Raw genomic sequence first — 19,791 nt, forward strand, 5'->3', positions numbered from 1 at the left:
AAGATTTAAACTACTTTTAAATACTCTCTAACTAACTTATTAATTTATATAAGTAATAGATGTAAATAGACTTATTAATAAAATTTAAAATATATTTAAATATGTTTATAAAAAGCTTACATAGGCTTAAGCTTTTTAATAAGAGTACATAAACTAATTCTAAACTTCTACTTTTATATATGCAGCTAGTAAGAAAGTCTAGCTAGACACTAAAAATATTTAAATAAACTAATAATTAAAAAAACTTAATTAGAAAAACTTTAGCCCTTTTATAGTAGCTTATATAGTCTTATTACACACTTACTAATTAATCCTACCTAATAGCATAAAGATACACCCTATGTTCTATGTATTATTACTGCGCTAAGTAGCCTCTAAATTTAACTATTTACTTAGATAGCTAAACTTACTACCTAAACTTATTATTATAAATAATAAACTAGAATATGTTATAAAAAATGTTAAATAAATCTAGTTTAATAAAAAAAAACATATCTATAAATACTTTATAAAATAGACTAGATATAATAAACTATTATAAAAACCTATAGAAGCTTTATAAAAGAACTTTATAGTAACTTAATTTTATGCTTAATACTTATCTAAACTAAACTTATACTCTAATAAAGACAACTTAATGCTAGAACTACTAATGTAAAAGATTCTCTTTTTAATAAGGGGAGAGTACTATTACAGTATCCTCTCTAGATCCTAGACATAACTGTATTAGACATGTACTAGAGTATTATTAGTGCACATCTAACATAAATACAACATAATATAGACATAAACTTAAGTATAAACTGCTTTAACACTAACTAAAATAAAAATAAGCTTAATTTATACTTAAAGTGCTTAGACTTTTAAGCTAAGTATTTAATTACTAATTTTTTTTTAAACTTTTCTATTCCTTACACAACGTCTTGTACCTACTATAATACCTTACATAGTAATTAAACTAGACCTCTGTGAAGCTCTATAACCTTACTTGTGCACAATCGTGACACTTAGCAAAAGTAAGCAACTTAGGTGTGTAAGCAACTCGCCTGTGAAGTACGTTAAAGAATAAGCTTTTTTTATACTCATAGCTTTAAATTACTATATAAATAGTAAAGTGTAAAACTAGAATAGCCTCTCTAGTAATAAAATTTAATGCTTATATAAAAGCTTAAAAAGATAATAATTTAATAACTAAAAAAGTAAAATACTATTAAATAATTAGTTATATAAAAGTCTTTTAAATAATATTTTTATCTAGATAAGCTCTAAACATAGTATTTTATATATCTTCTTTTATATAAGGTTCTACGCAGTTTTATAGCTCTTAGTATAAGGCTAGATGCTCTAGAACAGGCTAGTATAGCCTTACTTAACCTGTTTAGGGGTCACATGACCTGTACTTTGTATATAAGCATGAATCCTAACAAGCAAGGTTTGGCAGCGATTCGTCTCTCTTACAATACACTTCTATCTTTCTCCGAAACCTTGCTCTTAGTGCTATCTATGCTACCTACTATCCTATCTTTAGACTTAGAATTTAATAGCACCTGCTTATTATATAAAAGAAAAAGTACTTTTTACTAAAACTTAGTAGTTAAATTTTAAGTGCTTTTAAAAGTTTATAATAACTTTTAAAGTATAGTTATAATTATAAAAATTATAGTATTAGAGAAGACAGCTATTTTGTTTAGTAAGTTTATTAGACATTAGTGTAAAGATAGGATAGTAAGTAGCACAGATAGCACTGAGAGCAAGCTTTCAGAGAAAGATAGGAGTGTATTGTAAGAGAGACGAATCGCTGCCAAGCCTCGCTTGTTAGGATTCATGCTTATATACGAAGCACAGGTCATGTGACCTCCAAACAGGTTAGGGGAGGCCATACTAGCCTGTTCTAGGACATCCAGCCTTATAATTAGTCGTTGTATAAGGTTTCTAAAGTTACTACTCTTATTTTTAGGCACTAGAGTTAAGCTTAATTTATAAAATTTTATTATCTAAAACTTTTAAAGTTATTTTATTAATAGAGAAGTAAATTTTTAGCTAAGACTATAGTTAAATTAATTTAAGAATCTAATCTAGATTTAGAATAGCGTGGATTCGGATCAATCCACGAATCGGATCGATCTATCGCCGGCACTGCTGGTGAGGGCACGGCCCGCAGAGCGCACATCACGTGATCATCCGAAACAGGTATAGTGCGATCGCAGGACTTGGCAAAACAGTCGCAAGACTTGGCAACACGATCGCAAAGCAGTCGCAGGCTTGGCCTGCGACCATTGTGCAGCACTTGCGATCACTACTAGGTATATAGTCTCGACTCCCCACCTCTGGTGGAAGGTCGTGGTTATTCTTCAACACAGGACACAGTCCTAGGTATAGCAATATATCTGATATCCTTCCTAACTAGAAGCGTGCCAGAAAGATCGTGTTCTTCTCGAGATCCGCAGGCGAAATCCTACAACACGGCCCATACATTCGCGAGCTAGAATCCTTGGGATGCGCTGTGCAAACAGTTTCGGGCCGGTATCGAAAGGGCGTTTGGGGTTATTAGCATGCCTGTTGCTGGCATTTTGCAAGCATCAATGGCGCTCGGAGTAGGTTTGACGGCCCGGATTCATCCGGTATATGCTGACTGAGCTTGTAGGACGTTCTACTAAAAGCCATGATGTTCTCACTTTGGCAAAAGGCCGTGATATCCAAAGTTCAAGGCACATAAAATCTCCATCACGCGGCCCTGAAGCAGAAAGAACCATTAGACCTCTTTTTCATCTTCGGTTCAATCAGCGCAATGGGCGGCCAACGTGGCCAGTCAAATTACGCGGCCGGAAATACTTTCTTGGATTCATTTGTGCGGTATCAGCATTTTCTCGGTCTACATTGCTCGGCCGTGAAAATCGGCCTCGTGGAAGATGTGGGATGGCTATTGGACCTTCCGGAAAAGTTTGTGATATACGGGGCCGCTGCCGTCCGCGCCATCCAGGAAAAGCAGTTGTTGGACGCGATACACTCGATGCTACTCCCCTCGCGGCTGGCATTTTGCGAGGACAGTCCAAAGAGATTTGCCAAACCATAGCCAAATCGGGCTGCGGATTCGCTCTACGCTTCCACTATCAGCAACAAACAATCGCACATTCTAGAAAAAAGATCTCCGATTCCTAGCATATCGTAACTCGGAAGCGACGAATCAAGACTCATTTACAACTTCCACGAATTGGGGAGACGACCTGAAGAGGTTTCTTCGGAATGCAAGTTCGAACGTGTCCGCTTTGAACCCCCCGAATCGGCCGAGTTCTTGGTAAAATCTATGGGCAAGACACTCCCCGCTTTTATGCACACAGATGAGGAATCTGGTCTTGAAGCTTCGGTAACCTCAATTGGGATGGACTCGCTCATTACCATTGAGTGACGAAACTGGACCAGACAGAGAATTGGGGCTGAATTATCTGTTATGAAGATCATGGCGGCTCTGAGTAAATTGCAACTGGGTTGTATAGCCCAGGCGAAACTAGTGGGAAAACTGTGAGGGTAGAGGTGGGTCCCGCGGACCGGAATCGAGTGCTCAAGTATGGTCTCTTCTCATGGCTTTGGGTACGGTGATGTAGCTTGAAGACTATATGCTAACTGTATAACCGTCTCAGACGATTACCCTGCTCTCGATGAACGCGCGTACTCGTCCAGTCGCCAGGTCCGATTTTCGTCCGTCGTTCTCCTCGTACATAACACGACATTCGTCCACCATTCTCCCAGAATATGGAGCTAACATCTATTCCGCACTCTCCCAAAGATTTCCATCATAGATTGATAAGCCAGTCATCTTCGCGTTTTAGCGAACGCGACTATTCCGCGCATATTCCAATATTCTCAACACAAAGTTCGTAAGCAATCCTTTCGGAACAAGCACCCGAGAGCTGCTTACTTCCATTTTTGCTACTCTCATGGTGGAGTGTCCACGATCAAAATCTCGTCCGCATTTGTAAGCATCTGTTTATAACCCATTTGAAGCCGTATACTTAACACTTGGATGGCCGACCAAATATCCACACCATCTTCAATCGATTGGCGTAATAACTTGGTTTGAACCTTCCCGAAGCCTCTCAGGTTTATTTTCTATCACTGCTTGTATGGGACACAACTCTGCCTTCTGTCTTCCCTAAGAAACAAGCGCAGTCTTTTATTCCTACTAATGGCAACCCCCAAATCAATCTTGATCCTCGGAGCAGGGTTGGTGGGACGACATGTCATCGACCTCCTTCTCGCCGCCGGCTTCTCTGTTACAACACTTGTGCGAAACGCAAAGCTGGCGGCTACTTTGGAAAAAGCAGGCGCCAAACCGATCCTCGGTACTCTCGAAGACGTCGACCTGATAACGGCCCAAACAACGCAGCACGAAGTCATTATCAATACTTCCTCAAGTGACGACCTACCTAGCGCCAAAGCTATACTAGCCGGCGTGCGACAGCGCGTGCTTCAAAGCCTTCCAGTAACCCTCATCCACACTAGCGGCACCGGATTACTAGTGGACGATGCGAAGGGACGATACAAGAGTGAGAAGATCTATCGCGACGATGACCCGACAGATATCGACGCCCTACCTCCCACAGCCCTGCACCGGAATGTCGACCTTGCAACCGTCCAGGCAGCGCGCGAACTCGGTGGCAAGGCTAGAGTAGTCATTCTCATCCCACCAGTGATCTATGGATTTAATCCTGCGCACCAGCGACTGTCCATGGCTTTACCAAAGCTAGTACGATTTGCACTCAAGCATGGCTATGCTGGGCGTGTCCAGGAGGGTCTTAACGTTTGGAGTGCTGTCCATGTCGCAGACTTGGCACGCGCTTACACAACCCTTATTGACAGTTTGGATTCAATTGATCCATCTGCCTTCCTGAAGAACCCTTACTTCTTCGCCGACGACGGAATGGACTTCTCGTGGGGAGACGCGGCGGAGCAAGTGGGCCGCATTTTGTACAAGCTGCGGAAGATTCCGAGTCCTGAGACACGATCTTTTGATCCAGCCGATTACGGAGACGTCTTTGGGCCGATGACCGAAAAAGTCGCTGGTGGAAATGCCAGAAGTCGAGGAGTTAGGCTGCGGGAGCTGGGTTGGGAGCCAAAAGAAAAGAGTGTGTGGGAGAGTTTAGAGGAGGATGAGATCCCTTACATTATTGCGACGCAAAGTTGATCTCATGGGCTGTGTCTATAGGGTTCTCTCTTGCACTGCCCGAAGGCTCGCAGCTCTTCTGATTGGAAGAAACCCCCTTTGATGCTGAGACACCGGTCGTGTTTAAAACCCGTTCTGACCAAGGCAAACTTCTCTCCATTTGTGGGGTTTGTCTATTCAAACCTCTGGAGATCGACACAATATATTTTTCCAAAATTCACACGACCTTTCATCGGAAGCTAAGTGCTAAACCCGAGCCCTCGTCATCACGCAGTGTTCCCAAAGCCGCTCTAGTGCTGTTGGCAAATCCTTTCACGTCGAATCAAAGGACAGACGTTCTTATCGTAGCCCTTTGGCTCTCCTCATCACCTCGCTCATGATAAGCAACCGTGACCTCATTCGACCGAATTATGACGCCATCCTTGCTCTGCTCTTCCCCCAGAATACTTCTATCACTCTGATCATCATGATGTCGCTTGTACGTTTGAATATCTCTCGGACGACCAGTCCTGGTCATGTTCCCAGTGCCCTTGCCGCTGCTCACGTTCTTGAGGTTGTAGCTGTTACCGTGTGTGGACGAGACTTCTTTGACGAGGACCCGCAAGAAAGGAATGGAGGCACCGACTATAGTCATAGTTGCCTCAGCGCCGCTCCAGATCAGAAGATTTGACGATTCCCCTATTGGAAGGTTACCGTTGTCCCAACTAGACACAAAAATCGTAGATATATTACGTACACGTGAAGTCTTGCCAGTGGCCCATTCCCGGAAGATAGGACGTCTTTAATGCGGCTGTGATACCTGCGCTAAAACCAAAATTTCAGTACACTCTTGCGAAAAAGAGACATACATGCATACAGTATACCGAGGCTCATTGCGAGTGCTACCCCGACTTTTTCCTTCTTGTTCATTTGAAGTTTCCAGATAATGAACCAAGGTAGAGTGGCAAGAACGAAGTCCCACAAAGCTGAGTAGGCTAATCACGCCAAATGATCAGTGATGCCGTTGAGCGTTAAGAGAATGTAAGGGTACATACATCCAGCAAACATAGAATAGTAAATGATAATGTGGTGATCATAGCATGTACCGGGAAGTAGAGCGTTCCATCTTTTCTGAACCGGGTTACACTGCGCGTATTGAAGAACCACAACGAGCGTCATGATTACATTCAAGCTGCCAATGACGAACCAGATCATATATCTCTGCCACGGTCGAGGGGCGAATCGAAGGAGCGTAACGGCAAAGGACGTCTTGCTGAGTGAGACGGAGAGAATGGTGCACGTCAAACCATGGTCGAGCCAGAACAGCAGCCAGTATATATTTTCCTTGGGAATTTCAAGAAAGTGGGAGCCAACGCCATACTTGGCAGAGATGGAGAGGAAGACCGCGTACAGAGCGGTGAGCACCTATTCGCTGTCAGCAAGGAGGTTTCCGTTTGCAAGAGCGAACTAACCCAAGAGATAGCGAGAATCAAGTCGTCCCAGCCGAAGCGTTTTCCAAACCGGCCTTTGCAATAGAACCGCAAGCTCATGAAGAAGCATGCAACGCCCGACATCACCCAGAGTGATGCCATTATACGATGTGATCTCGTCTCGGAGTACATGCTGGCTAGAAGACGATCCGAGTCTGAATACAAATGAGAGAAACAAGTTATGTGTTTTTAATGGATCTTTAGGACCCCGCTCGCTGTGGGAGCGAGGGAGGAATGATATACGGTCAAACAGAATCCGAAGTGGCTAGTCGTGTTTGGGTTAGGAGAGCTGGGACTAAATGTCGGTACGAACCGCCTCGATGTAGCGACAAACTTTAATCGTCGTGTTGCAGATCAGGCGCGTTTATGATTTTAACCTAAGTTTCTACGCAACAACGCATTCCGCATAAGGAGGCGAGGCCCGGGGCTTAGGTCCAGCATAAACTCGTATACAGGACATTGGCCCGGCGGGTTTAGTCGGTAGAAAACCAACCAGGCGGTCAGATCGGATTCCTGGCCAGAGGGCTGAAGAAATGGAGATCTAGGGTAGGGAGCAGTTTCACCCCAGTTTCCCGTGGTACGTGATCTTCTCCAGGGCTCTCCCTTCCCCTCGAGTTGACGTAGAATAAGTTCATTCAACAAGTTCACGCAGAACCACGTTCGCGAGCGAGTAATACTTCGACGGTTAATAACAATGCAACATGCCACCAGCTTTGACTGGAGGATCCGGCTGCGCATCACCCGAGGAGTCGGACGAGGGAGGTCTGCGAGAATCTCGCAATTCTGTTACGCCCGGCCCTTTTGAGAACTTCATATGCGAATACTTTTACAACCCCCCTCCATGAGCGGGCTGCACCCGCGCGCACAGGCCAGCGATTCTTAAATGCTCTTAAAATGCTGTTTTCTATATAAAATATATACAAATAAGCATTATACTGTTATTTTGTCCTACTACTGTCTTACTACTTTGTATGTCTACCTTTAGCCTTAATAACTGCCTAACAGTGCTCCCTTATTAACTTAATGTACTTGCTATAGTTACTAAAGACAATTTCTTTTCCTTTTTAAAAAGATACTGCCTTACCTTACTATTAGTCTTTAGAAAGCACTTCTCTAGGCAATATTTTAAGATCTGCTAGACATTCTTAATAGCGTTAAAGTTAGGTAAGTTTACTAGCTACTAGATCTTTAGAATACCTAGGGCCTTCTTAGCCTCCTTTGTAGCCTTTAATGTATAGATAAATGTGTTATCCTCTATTAAAGTTAGCTGCTTGCCTGTGTACACAGTGTACACATCTTAAAAGGCTATAATAAGTAGCAGGATATGCTTAATATAGGCCTTAGAGTTAACTAAGTGCTTTTAGTTTATACACTAGCTCTTTTTATACACAATAATGTAACGGCACAGGCAAGACAATGGGTCTGAATGCGGTGGGAATCCACTCAGAGGCATCTGGGAATGCCATTGACACCTATAGGCCTTGTATGAAAGGATATCAGAAAACTACTAAGCTAGCTACAGGGGCGAGGTGCGACTAAATACATAAGGGAATATGGGTAACAGCAGAGGGCCGAGCAGAGTCAGGGCCAGGTCGAGGTCGGGGCCGATACGAGGGCCTTCCAGAGGTTCCAGGCGACTTAAGATGGAACAATTCATGAGGATCGTTACAAATAAGGAGGCCCTTTATATCCCTAGATATTATTGCCTACACTATGCAGCTTAAGTAGCCCTTAAATTAAGCAACATAGCAGGCAGGCAGGAAGCGCTCCTTAGCTCTCCTTGTTACCTACACCTTACTAAAGCTAGCCTAATCGCTTATATTATTGCTCTAGCCTATACTAGCTTATTAATTATTAGTCTAGTCTAGGTGCTTTTATGCCTACGTAACTTAATCTGTCTTATGTTAGTTAGTAAGAAAGAGCTTCTCTGTAGCTTTATAGTAATAATAAAGCTCCTTCTTAAAAGCCTTAATAAGTAATTACTAGTAGATAGTTATCCTTAGCTTTTAAGCTATCTCTTTTTAAGTTTTCTATTACTGCTTAGCGTTCTTAGTTGCATGCTGTATAAAGAGGATTTAAAATAGAGTTAATAAAATAAAAGACTATCCCTTAGGCTTTATAAGCGTCTTAGGCGTACAGAGGCAGATAGAGACTGTAGAAGCAGGTATCTCTAGTTTCTAGGCAATATTCTTTTATTTCTAGCCTATCTTATAAAGGGTATTAATCTGTATACGCTCCTTGTACATTAATTATTAATTTAGTGTCTTTAGCATTATAGTACATTTTAGTAGTAGAGTAAGCTAAATAAGGGATGTAAAGTTTGTTAGCAACCTACTTATAAAGGGTTGTAAATTATTTAGAACATTCTACGCACAGATGTTAGCTGGTGCACGCGGAACAGCCCGCTCAGGAGACCCTGTACCATGCGCGTGGATTTACGTACATGCCAAGTGTGATGCAAGATTTTGACAACTCGCGGGGCTCGCCGGAGTTGTCAATGCTGTGAGGGCACGGGGTCAGGGGCATGCAAGACAGGCTTATGACGAACTTCTGGGAGACAATTTCATTCGCCACGACATACGGTTAATTCACAAAAAGCGAACCATGGTCAGGGATGGCAGACCCACTTGTATATAACGTATATATATACATACACATACATACATACTGTATAAAACCTAAAGCTGTATAGAACGCTTAGTAAGCGCATTATTTAACTAATAAGCTGCTTATATAAAATTGCGTGTAAGGTGCATCTTAGGGGTAAACAAATCTACTAACTTTCTAGCCCTTTAAAGCTTAACATTTAACCTTTATGCAATTAAAGCTTAGTAGTACTATACAGAGCGCCTTTATATACAATTTTCTAGTGTTAAGATGCCACCCTAAGAGTTAATTAAGTAGAGTGACGTTATTAGAGTTGCCTAAATTAGCAGTAATAATCTAAAAGTTAAATGTTGCTATTGCAATAAGCAGTAGACTAGCTCTGCTGTACAGCGTATTAAGCGCTATATAAGATGCTGCAACAAGCTCCTGTTAAAGCTTTATAATTAATATAGATGTTAAAATAATTAATAATTAGTTATTAAAGGTTTAGGGCAGAAGCTGCTACTAGCAGAACTGCAAATAAGCGCTTATAATTGTAATAAGTGCACCCTACTTCTTACTAAAGCAATATACAGCGCTAGAGTCCTACTTAGCCTTATAAGTAAGCGTTTTATATACATGTTAACACGTGTGTTAACTAGTAAATTTATAAGTTAAGCAGCTAGTGTTCTAATAATTTCTAAGTGCTATTTGCCTAGTGTTTATACTACTATTACATAAGCAACTTGCAAACAAGATACTTAATATAATATATATAAATATAAAAAAGAGGGTGCTAAAGAAGCTAGAGAATAGCTACAGGCAAGTTACTCTACTTTCTAACAAGTAGACTAACTTGCGCAGTAAAGTAGTTATTAATTATATTACAGTAATAAGATGCAATGCTATCTTCTAGAAATCTACCCCTACAGGCGCTTATTACTATACTAGCAAGTATATTGCTTAGGAAGTTAGAAATGTAGTTAAAAAGCTAAATCTAAATAATATTATTATAATTATAATAGATACAGCTAGCAATATAGTTATTGCATAGAAAATACTAGCACAGTAATTTCCTAAGGTGCTTATGCTTAGATGTGCTACCTACATCCTTAATTTAGCTATTAAGAATATATTTAAGCTTAACTACATTATAACGCAGTAGAACATAGTTCTTAAAATTGTTAAATACTTTAAAGGATTAACTCTTTAAGTAGAATTACTAAATTTAGTGTTAAAATTAATAAAAATAGCCTGCAGAGCCCTAGCCCTACTTAGTAAGACTAGGTAGTAGGGGAAGCTTAACACTGTTAAAAGCTTACTAAGCAACTAACCTATTCTTAAGCATATTCTCTGCAGAGCCTCTCTACCCCCCTATACGCAAAATGCCTATAATAATTAAGAGAGATATGTTAGGATATAATTAATTATACTTTAATATAGCTTTTAGAAGCAGGTTTGCAACCTATAAGGACTTTTAAAGCCCTTTTAGGAGGTTACTTAGGCGCTGCAGAGCGTACAGCTAAAGGGCTCTTAAGCCTTCGCATACATCCACTATCTTCCTACAGAACTAGTTACGACTACCTCGCTGGCTACCTAAGAAGTACTAGACATTATTACAAAGTGTTCTAGGCAAATTTAGCGTACAGAGTTCCTTATCGCGTACATTTGCGACCCCTCTGTGCGCGCTAAGCGCCCAGTTAAGTTTACAGCAGAGATGTGGGCAGAAATCAGGCAATACCTCTACTAACAATACAGCGATCTCTAGCGTGCGTCTAGTATTGCTATAGAGCTTAAAGACGCGTATTTTTGCAGAGGAATCTATGCTAACAATGTTAATTAGAATACCTTTAATAAATACAGTAATCTAGCTAGTTAGTAGTACAATATTAGGTGCAGTAAAGACCTCTAAGAGCTGGCGATATACACACTTAGCATTAATCTAACAACAGCTGCAGCAGAGCGTAATTAGAGTACACACAGCTTTATTTATAACAAAGTACGCAATTAATTAACTAATAAGCGTGTAGAGAAGCTTGTGTACGTTTTTAGCAACCTTAAAATTAACTTAAATAACCCCCTTAAGGCGCCTAAGTACTTTAACAACGAGCAGGTAGAGATTGAGGATGTTCCTGAGGATGAAGAGGGCGAGGAGGTGCTGGGGGAGATGCCAGGCTTGCTTAGTTTCTAAAGAATTATCATGTATTAGTAAGCGATCCATACATACATCTTATACCGGTATATATACGTTCCATACCGTATACTGTATGGATCGTTTCATACCGTATACGACCCATCCCTGACCATGGTACATAAAATGCTGGAGGTATGTGCCGCCTCTTGCAGCGACCCTGCGTTATCCTGCAGGACATCAGTCAGAAGTTAAGTCAATGCACAGGCATCGCCGATCAATCCAAAGGCTTCCGCCTCGGCAGGATACCTCCGCGCTGCTATCGGCTGAGAGTCAACATTGTTGCGCTCATTGATTCATGCCCTTCAGAAAATTGCAGAAAGTTACATGCCGGTGGCGTGGTGGAAACGAGGGTCGGGTGAGCTGATACGACACTCCCCTGTTGCCCAGTCGGGATACCGAACGTCCCGACGCCTTCGAGGCTCGGCACACATCCGTCGGCAAAAGACGAACATGTGAGGTTTGCAAGGGAACGGAAACAGAATCTCATTTCACTAAAGTTCCATATCATAGACCTTGACCCAGTCCTGCGATGACCCATCATAAAACTTGACGTTGCAGAAACCCAACACGGTATTCAACACCCAGTACACTGCGCCGGCATAGCCGCCAACTCCACAATAGACGATGATTTCAGTGTCCTTGTCTACGTCTGTCCCAATAACACTTTCCACAACATCCGCCAACGCAGCCTTGTCCTTGTAATTTCCTTGCAAGTCCAACAATGAAGCCGTGGGCAAGCTTTTGGCGGAAGGGATGTGTCCGGGCTTAGAAGCCCATTGCTCCACAACGCTGCCGTTGTACACTGAGGGATCCCGCGCGTCGAGTATAATCTTGTTGTTGATGGCGGCCTTGACATACTCGCGGTCGACGATATCGCTGCGGTCTAGCGATCCAGTGATGCCGCTCGGTGTGATGCTCGGAACTACGGTCGTAACAACTCTGCCCTCTGCCTGCCACTTGGTGATACCACCGTTCAAGACGTGTACGAGCGGGAAACCAGCGAGCTGCATTGTCATAGCGATACGCGCAGCTTCAGCCTGTGGGTATGGCGGGGTTGCCTTGGAGCTTGAGATAATGATGCGCCTCAGCTTGGATACTCCTGCCGCGCTTAGGTTGCCAAACAAGTAATCATCTTGTGGCAACTGGAGTAAAAGGTCGTCGGGGCCATAGCTTATCCAGGCGCTCAAAGGAACGGCCCACGGAATGTTAACGGCCTTCGGAATATGGCCTGCCGCATATTCTGCAGCGGGTCGAGTGTCGATGACTAGAATGAATGGATCCCAGGAGTGCTGGGCAAGCCAGCTGGTTGAAACGATTCCAGTCATCCACGGCGGCCAATAGAATGTCGGTGCGGCGACGCACAGATTTGCCGATGCGAGCAGAAGAGAGAGGGGATTTTGGAGTCTCATAACGAGGAAAAAAGAGCAGGGACAACTAAAGTTCGAAGAATAATGACGCGGGGGTCTGTAGCGAATTGATTGGCACTGCTTTTCCTCGAGGCAGGAGGGAAGATGACAACTGCCGGTAAAGTTCTTAGAGCCACTAAGCTAATTGATGAAAGTGCAGCAGGAAGAGATGGAGAAAGACAGGTCATATTTAAAGAGTAGCGTTGATTCCGACAATGTCACCGTCATATCCGTGGCCAAGAGGAACTTATTTCGCACGTTCATCTTGGTTCGGAGAGGCGGCGGTGCCCAGCAGTCGGTTACGTCCACATCACGTTTTCGCGCTCAGGTCACATCACTTGTTCCTTCCTTGGGACTACGGAGTTCAGAGACTGCAGAGTTCATGCACCAAGAGGTCAAATCGGCCACTTCTCGGCGTCGCTTAGTTTACGCACAGGCCTAATTAATATTTCTCGTACTAAACCTCTCTCACTTACACTAACCCTCTCTACCCGCTAAACCTGTTTTGGTGAAGTTCACACCTTTTTTAGCCCTAATTCCTTGCGTACTTTTCTCTAACTCTTCTTGACACTTATCTGCCGTATCATCCTCCTCTGCAGCAACTGCTATGTTATTAGAGCAGTACCAAGATGTTATCGTATCCTGATTCGGTCTGGATACCCACTGGGGGATATTCGGCGTTTAGATTGGTCCCGTACATGAGTAAGGCAGTCCAGCGATGATACAAGGCTTCTGTACTTCACAACACGAGAGTAGGAGAGTGCAAGTGAGTCTAGACAACGAGCTCTTACAGAGGATACAGTGCGAAAACTGTAATTGTATAGCTACAAAGAGACAACCTACCGAGGAAACCTATACTCTTTATATATCCTGTTGTCCCTTAGCTTAATCGCAGCCAAGGCAAGTGGGTACAATCTTGGCGTCCCCAAACTGCGTCCGCACCCCTCAGCTGCGTCCTAACCATGTCACGTGACTCGTAACATAAGCTGCCCCGCGCATCGTTGATGCCAAATGAGTTGCGTGATCATGCAGCTTGTGAGAAGCTGATAAAGTGAAGTGTATTATTTTAGTCTAAGTGCTCTGCTACAGAGTGTTTATATGCATCTGTTGAAGTGAAGGCAGAAGGTGCCATAGTAGAGGCGATAAGGTGCCATGGTAAAGGCAGTAGGAGCTATTGTAGCATAGGGAAGGAAGGTTTCCGTATCAGGAATGTGACAATCGTCGTGTTCCTATCATGCCAGTCGTCACCTGCTCCGCATGCTCCTACGACCTCTGCTTGGTTCCCACAGCTCTGTTACTTTTTACTTGTAACATAAGAACTAAAATTCTAGAATGGCCTTCTCATTGGCTTTTATGTTGACATGCATCGCTGATTTATAGGTCTGACTAAGTGCTAGCTTCACGCCTTCTAAGATCTCCTTTATGAAACTCTCCACCTGATGTCCCTTAATGCCGCGCAGTGCCTTGTGATATGAAACGCGAATCTTCGCCCAGTCCTTAGCATCCTGATCTCTCTTACACTCTGCTTTGACTCATCGAAGATCCTCTTTAATTTCATGGCCTTGTCATGGCTGGATTGAATTATTGCAAGGGTAGCCTCTTTTCTCCTTGCTGGATATTTCTTGACCGTCTATAAGTCTATCCCGGGCACCCTGAAGGAGGCTTAGCACGAGGGGAAGGTTTTTCTTGACTTCACTAAATGCTTATGGAAGGCTGGAGACGGTCTTGATGGTCTTGTATGTTGCCACGATTCCCCGATGATAGCGATGATAGATGCTTTGACGCTGAAGTGATCCATCCTTCAATGCTCGCAGGGATGGAAAAGTCTCGGAAGCGTCAGGGAGCTCAGTCGAGAAGAGAACACGAAGAGTAGACAAAGCTGTGGGGTTAGGCTGCTGAAATATATATTTGCCAGATGAGATCTTCTAGGACCAGCAAGCCGATGAAAAACATTGCGGAATTGGAACTGAACCAGCGAGCGAATCGGAAAGCCGTGACACGGATCGATATGACATTTCGTTCCAGTAGCACGGAAGTGTCGCTGTCTTACGCAGCCACGCTACGTCGCTGTAGGCTCAATACTTTGTGTGGAGTGGATTGTCTTATTTTCTTCGGCGACTTTATCTCCGCTAGCTCAGCCGGGGTGGTGAGAGAACCGCAGACGCACAAACCACTATGCATAGTGCTACTCCGAATGTTATGATATCTCACCTCGACTTTCCTATTGCTAGGTGTCTTCTGACGGTGACGGAGGGTCTTGGGAAAGGGAGAGGGTAGAGAGAGTGGAAGGGAAGGGAGAGAGTCACGTGATACTTCTCTGACGTATAACGGGGCACAGAGGGTGTACAGTCCTCCGTACAATCTAGTGAGAAGTCTGGTGAGGGGGAAGTGGTAAAGAGTGGAAGAAGGTAGAGGTATAGTAAGATAACTAGGTAGCTTTAGTTCTCTCACAAATAGGAAGGGATCTTCTGCACGCTTTGTGTTAAGAAAGATATTAGAAATATTGCTATACCTAACGCTGTGCCTTAAAGATAAGAATAACCACAACCTTCTAAACAATGGAGGAAGGGCGAGACTATATACTCGCCAAGCCTAGCGGTCACACTATACATGTTTGGATCATCACGTGACCACCGGCCGTGCCCCCACCGGCATCGGTCCATCCTTCTTCTATAATTACCTTATTAAGCTAGGCACTACTAGTAAAAAATAACTTATAATTAACATTATGTTACTTTACAAATTATATTAAAAAAAAGATTATAGAGATTAGATAGATTAATAGTAAAAATAACTTTATAAATGCATGTATAAAGAAAACACTAAATTAGGCTTTTTAACTATTAGTCTTAACTAACTACCTCTCTGTCTAAATAGAAGCATCTATAGACTAGCTAGATCTTATGCGCACAGATGCCTTAGACTAACTAGACTAACAACACCTTTATATAAGGCCTATTTTTTTTTTCTATTGCAAACACCTCTACGTAAAGATCTTACACTATTTTGTTACAGAATTCTGCACAAACAGGAGGGAGGTAACTAGTACAGAAGGCAACCTTTTAGATAAAAATAGAAAGTTGCTAGTGTCTATATGTAGCAATAGTGTTACAGTCTAGATAGTTATTGCGCATAAGAAGAACTATGTAACTATGTCACATAATGCTTGTGCGCGAACCTCTGTGCGCGAACATCTAGATATTCCCCTTTTCCTCTGTACAGAGGAAAAGACAGAGCAATAGAACCAGAACCATGTTGCCCCCACCCTACCTACTTTGTACGCTGTGCACACCGTACACTACTCTTACTCTTACTACTTAAGTGCTCATACCATAAGCATCTAGCTAGAAGAGCCCATTCAACAAAACTAGGTCTTCCACCAATTGGCTGAGTCTAGGACAGCCCACGACAGCACAGCTACACACGTCTCAAGAGATGGTCCGGCTAATACGGTCCAATATATAGTACAAACATCTTTGGTATTAATCACATTCAGTTCGCATCAGACAAAATCGCAAACAATGTACTCTCAAGGCGGCAGCCAGGGATCCAGATCGCCCAAGCACATATCAGTTAGAGGACAGTAACGAGACGCTGGAATATCTCCATCTCCTTAGACAAAATGGTTAGTGGCCCTTAGCTCAATTTTCAACTCAGCAATTTCCACTAAAGACACGCTCTGATAAAACGTCCCATAGATCTATAGCGTCGTCAGCTAAGAATCGTGGCTCAACTCCTGTCCCAGTCAGCTAGAGGAATCTGTTGAGCGTGTATTTTATCTGCCTATATATATTCTTCTCCTGTGCTTAGTAGAATGTTAACGTTTTGCCACTTGCAACAGAATCATCAAAACCTACCTTATCTAGAACGCTCTAAATTCCTTTCAGAGTTGCTTGACCGCCGCACCAACTACAAGAGTATTATGGGAAACTGCACAGGCCGCGATATTTCATGACTAGACTTCGGCGTTTCGGGTCACTATGCGGATATCAGGCAGTACTCTCGTGGACTTCTTAACACTATTTCGCCTGCAGCTTATATTGCCAAAATTATCCCACCCCTAAAGCCGCTACCTGCTTTCCTACCCCCCTGGAAGTGGATTGTAGCCCGCGGGGATGCGAAAGAGCGCTTTTTTTTTTTTTCATGCGCATGCCCACCAAAGTTACTGCAAGGATGGAGGCAGGAATAACACAACCGTCATACATGCAACATTTGTTAGAGAGCAAAGTTAGTACAGAACTGTCTGACATGGAATGTGCATACATAGTGGGTATGATAGGACTCGCAGGTGTGCCCACCATGTCCTCCGCTGTGCTGACCTATCTTCTCACTCTATCTCCACAGTGGCAGACACGGTTGCAAGCGGAGGTTGATATGGCTTGTGATGATAGAACGCCAGAGCTTTCTGACTCATTCCAGGTGCCAATATTGAGGGCTATCATCATGGAACTTCTTAGGTGGAGACCCATCACACTTAGCAGTAAGATTAATATCCCGATCATAATCACCGATACATGCATTTACGTTGACTAGACATCCCGCACGAATCCACAGAAGACAGTATCTACGACGGCCATTTATTCCAAAAGGCACGTATATCCACCCAAATCAACGGGCAATCACACGTGACGCGACCATGTAACCCTGGCCGTTTGCTCAATCCCCTCTACCTGTCGTACAAAGGGCCTCTGGTTAGGGCTAAAAAAGAGAAGGTAAAAAGAGAGAGAGAAAACCTTATTATATACACCTTCTTACGCACCTCTCTATATAAAGATCCTACACTATCCTGTTATAGAATCCTGCGTAAAATAGCTTATACACTACTAAACATTTACAGGATAAGTGTATAAGGCTAGATAATAATAGCTTAAACACCTTAACGTACTTCACGGGCGAGTTGCTCACACACCTGAGTTGCTTACTTTTGCTAAGACCCTACTAAACTACTCTTCCTACACTAATGCATTCCTAACAACACTACTTAGACACGCTAAAAGAATGTTAGATATAGCTTACACTCTAAGCTTTTAAATAAGACATAAAACTGTTAAAGAAACATGCTGCAGCTATATATAAAGTCCTTTAAAAGATAATAAATAACTATAGCACTAGATAACCTTTACAAGCTAATTCTACAGCTAACTTATAAAGGCTAAGTAATAAGAAGAAGTAGATAATTATTAAAACTATACTTAAGCTATATGCGCAAGGATTTTCCTCTTAGATAGCATTTATAGCTAATATAGCTAATTCTTTACGCGCTAAGCGTAATCTAGGCTATGTTAGCATAAACTAGCCTAGTACATTTAGAAAGCATTATCTAGACCTTAAAGTAAAATTTAAACCAAAAACAAAGATAAGAAAGACCTAGACAAGAATAAAACCGAAATTGAGAAAAGGATAAACCTTATAAAGAAAAATAAAACAAAGAACAGCAATAAAAACAACAACACGAAAAACGCCAGAAAGAAACCCAGGACTATAAGAGAAAGATCTATTAAAGATACACTACCCGAAAACGTTACTTTAAGCTCTAAATAACGCTTTATAAACATACTAGGCTAGTTTATGCTAACATAGCCTAGATTACGCTTAGCGCGTAAAGAATTAGCTATATTAGCTATAAATGCTATCTAAGAGGAAAATCCTTGCATATATAGCTTAAGTATAGTCTTAATAATTACCTGCTTCTTTTTATTGCCTAGCCTTTATAAGTTAGCTGTAGAATTAGCTTATAAAATTTATCTAGCGCTATAGTTATTTATTGTTTTTTAAGAGACTTTGTACATAGCTGCAATATGTTTCTTTAAGAGTTTTATGTCTTATTTAAAAGCTTAGAGCGCAAGCTGTATCTAATGTTCTTTTAGCGCGTCTAAGTAGTGTTATTAGGAACGCATTAGTGTAAAAAGGGTAGTTTAGTAGGGTCTTAGCAAAAGTAAGCAACTTAGGTGTGTGAGCAACTTGCCTGTAAAGTACGTTATATTATTTATAAACCTATTTATAAAGTATAACTAGCTTATTCTAATATATAGCATTACCATGTAACGGCACAGGCAAGACAATGGGTCCGAATGCGGTGGGAATCCACTCAGAGGCATATGGGAGTGCGTGGGGACTCGGAACCTGGGAATGCCATTAACACCTATAGGCCTTGTACAAAAGGATATTAGAAAACTACTAAGCTAGCTACAGGGGCAAGGTGCAACTAAATACATAGGGGAAATAGGGGTAACAGTAGGGGGCAGGGCAGAGTTAGGGCCAGGTCAAGTTAGGGTTAAGCCAGGGTTAGAGCTAATACAGGGACCCTTTAGATAGGTTCTAGGCAACCTAAGATGGAACAAGAATTGTTACACTACCCCCCCCTCTGTAGACTAATAGTCCCTATTAGTAGTAATTATAGTACAAAGTATTGCTGTTATGTCCTCTGCCTTCTTAAACTAAAACTAGTCTAATTTAGCTAGGTGTCCTTGCTAAGTATTTCTTTGCACTGCTAGCAGTGTCCTCTAAACTAAACGCTATGCGTGCGCGCCTGCTCTAATATTAATCTGTATAGATGTCTAGCCTGTTAATAATTAAGACTTTTGTTTATTGCTATCTGTGTAGTTATTAATCTTAGGCGTGCGTTTAGTATAGTAGCATTTAGATGTTGTTAGGGGTGCCTTAAAGGTCTCTTACTATTAGAGTAGTAGAGGTGATTTAAGGCATTATTAGAGGTGATTTAATAGTTAGGGGTTAGTAGTTGCTTAGCAGTGTTTTAGTAGATTAGCTGCTTAAGCTGTGCTTGTAAATAAGCATAGATATACTACTAGAGGTTAACTCTAAATTAAGTAGGTCTAGCTTTAGGTTCTGTAGACGCAGGTTTAGCTGTTAACAGAGTAGTAGTTAGTAGTTAAGAGTTAGTAGTTAAGAGTTAGTAGTTAAGAGTTAGTAGTTAAGAGTTAGTAGTTAAGAGTTAGTAGTTAAGAGTTAGTAGTT

General features: G+C 42.0%; 4 protein-coding genes across 4 annotated transcripts; 2 read left to right on the top strand and 2 right to left on the bottom strand.

Moving 5' to 3' along the window:
• Positions 1-2,472: 2,472 nt before the first annotated feature.
• BDR25DRAFT_41400 (uncharacterized protein) lies at positions 2,473-3,263 on the top strand. Its single transcript, XM_033698536.1, has 2 exons — positions 2,473-2,594; positions 2,645-3,263. The coding sequence occupies exon 2, from the start codon at positions 2,789-2,791 to the stop codon at positions 3,071-3,073; it is 285 nt and encodes a 94-aa protein (XP_033553671.1). The 5' UTR covers positions 2,473-2,594; positions 2,645-2,788; the 3' UTR covers positions 3,074-3,263.
• Positions 3,264-3,956: 693 nt separating this feature from the next.
• Positions 3,957-5,333, top strand: BDR25DRAFT_41402 (NAD(P)-binding protein). Its single transcript, XM_033698537.1, has one exon. It carries the CDS (start codon positions 4,184-4,186, stop codon positions 5,180-5,182), a length of 999 nt encoding a protein of 332 aa, XP_033553672.1. The 5' UTR covers positions 3,957-4,183; the 3' UTR covers positions 5,183-5,333.
• Positions 5,334-5,483: 150 nt separating this feature from the next.
• BDR25DRAFT_208769 (uncharacterized protein) lies at positions 5,484-6,762 on the bottom strand (the record flags this gene model as incomplete). The annotated part of the gene is made up of 5 exons (XM_033684584.1): positions 5,484-5,839; positions 5,898-5,965; positions 6,018-6,135; positions 6,196-6,565; positions 6,613-6,762. 5 exons carry the CDS (start codon positions 6,760-6,762, stop codon positions 5,484-5,486), a joined length of 1,062 nt encoding a protein of 353 aa, XP_033553673.1.
• A 5,115-nt stretch (positions 6,763-11,877) lies between these two features.
• On the bottom strand, positions 11,878-13,128 carry BDR25DRAFT_299998 (Rhodanese-like protein). Its single transcript, XM_033689275.1, has one exon. The coding sequence runs from the start codon at positions 12,817-12,819 to the stop codon at positions 11,902-11,904; it is 918 nt and encodes a 305-aa protein (XP_033553674.1). The 5' UTR covers positions 12,820-13,128; the 3' UTR covers positions 11,878-11,901.
• Between the last annotated feature and the right edge of the window lie 6,663 nt (positions 13,129-19,791).

Source organism: Lindgomyces ingoldianus (assembly GCF_010093535.1).
Source record: "Lindgomyces ingoldianus strain ATCC 200398 unplaced genomic scaffold BDR25scaffold_2, whole genome shotgun sequence".
Taxonomy (NCBI): Eukaryota; Fungi; Ascomycota; class Dothideomycetes; order Pleosporales; family Lindgomycetaceae; genus Lindgomyces; species Lindgomyces ingoldianus.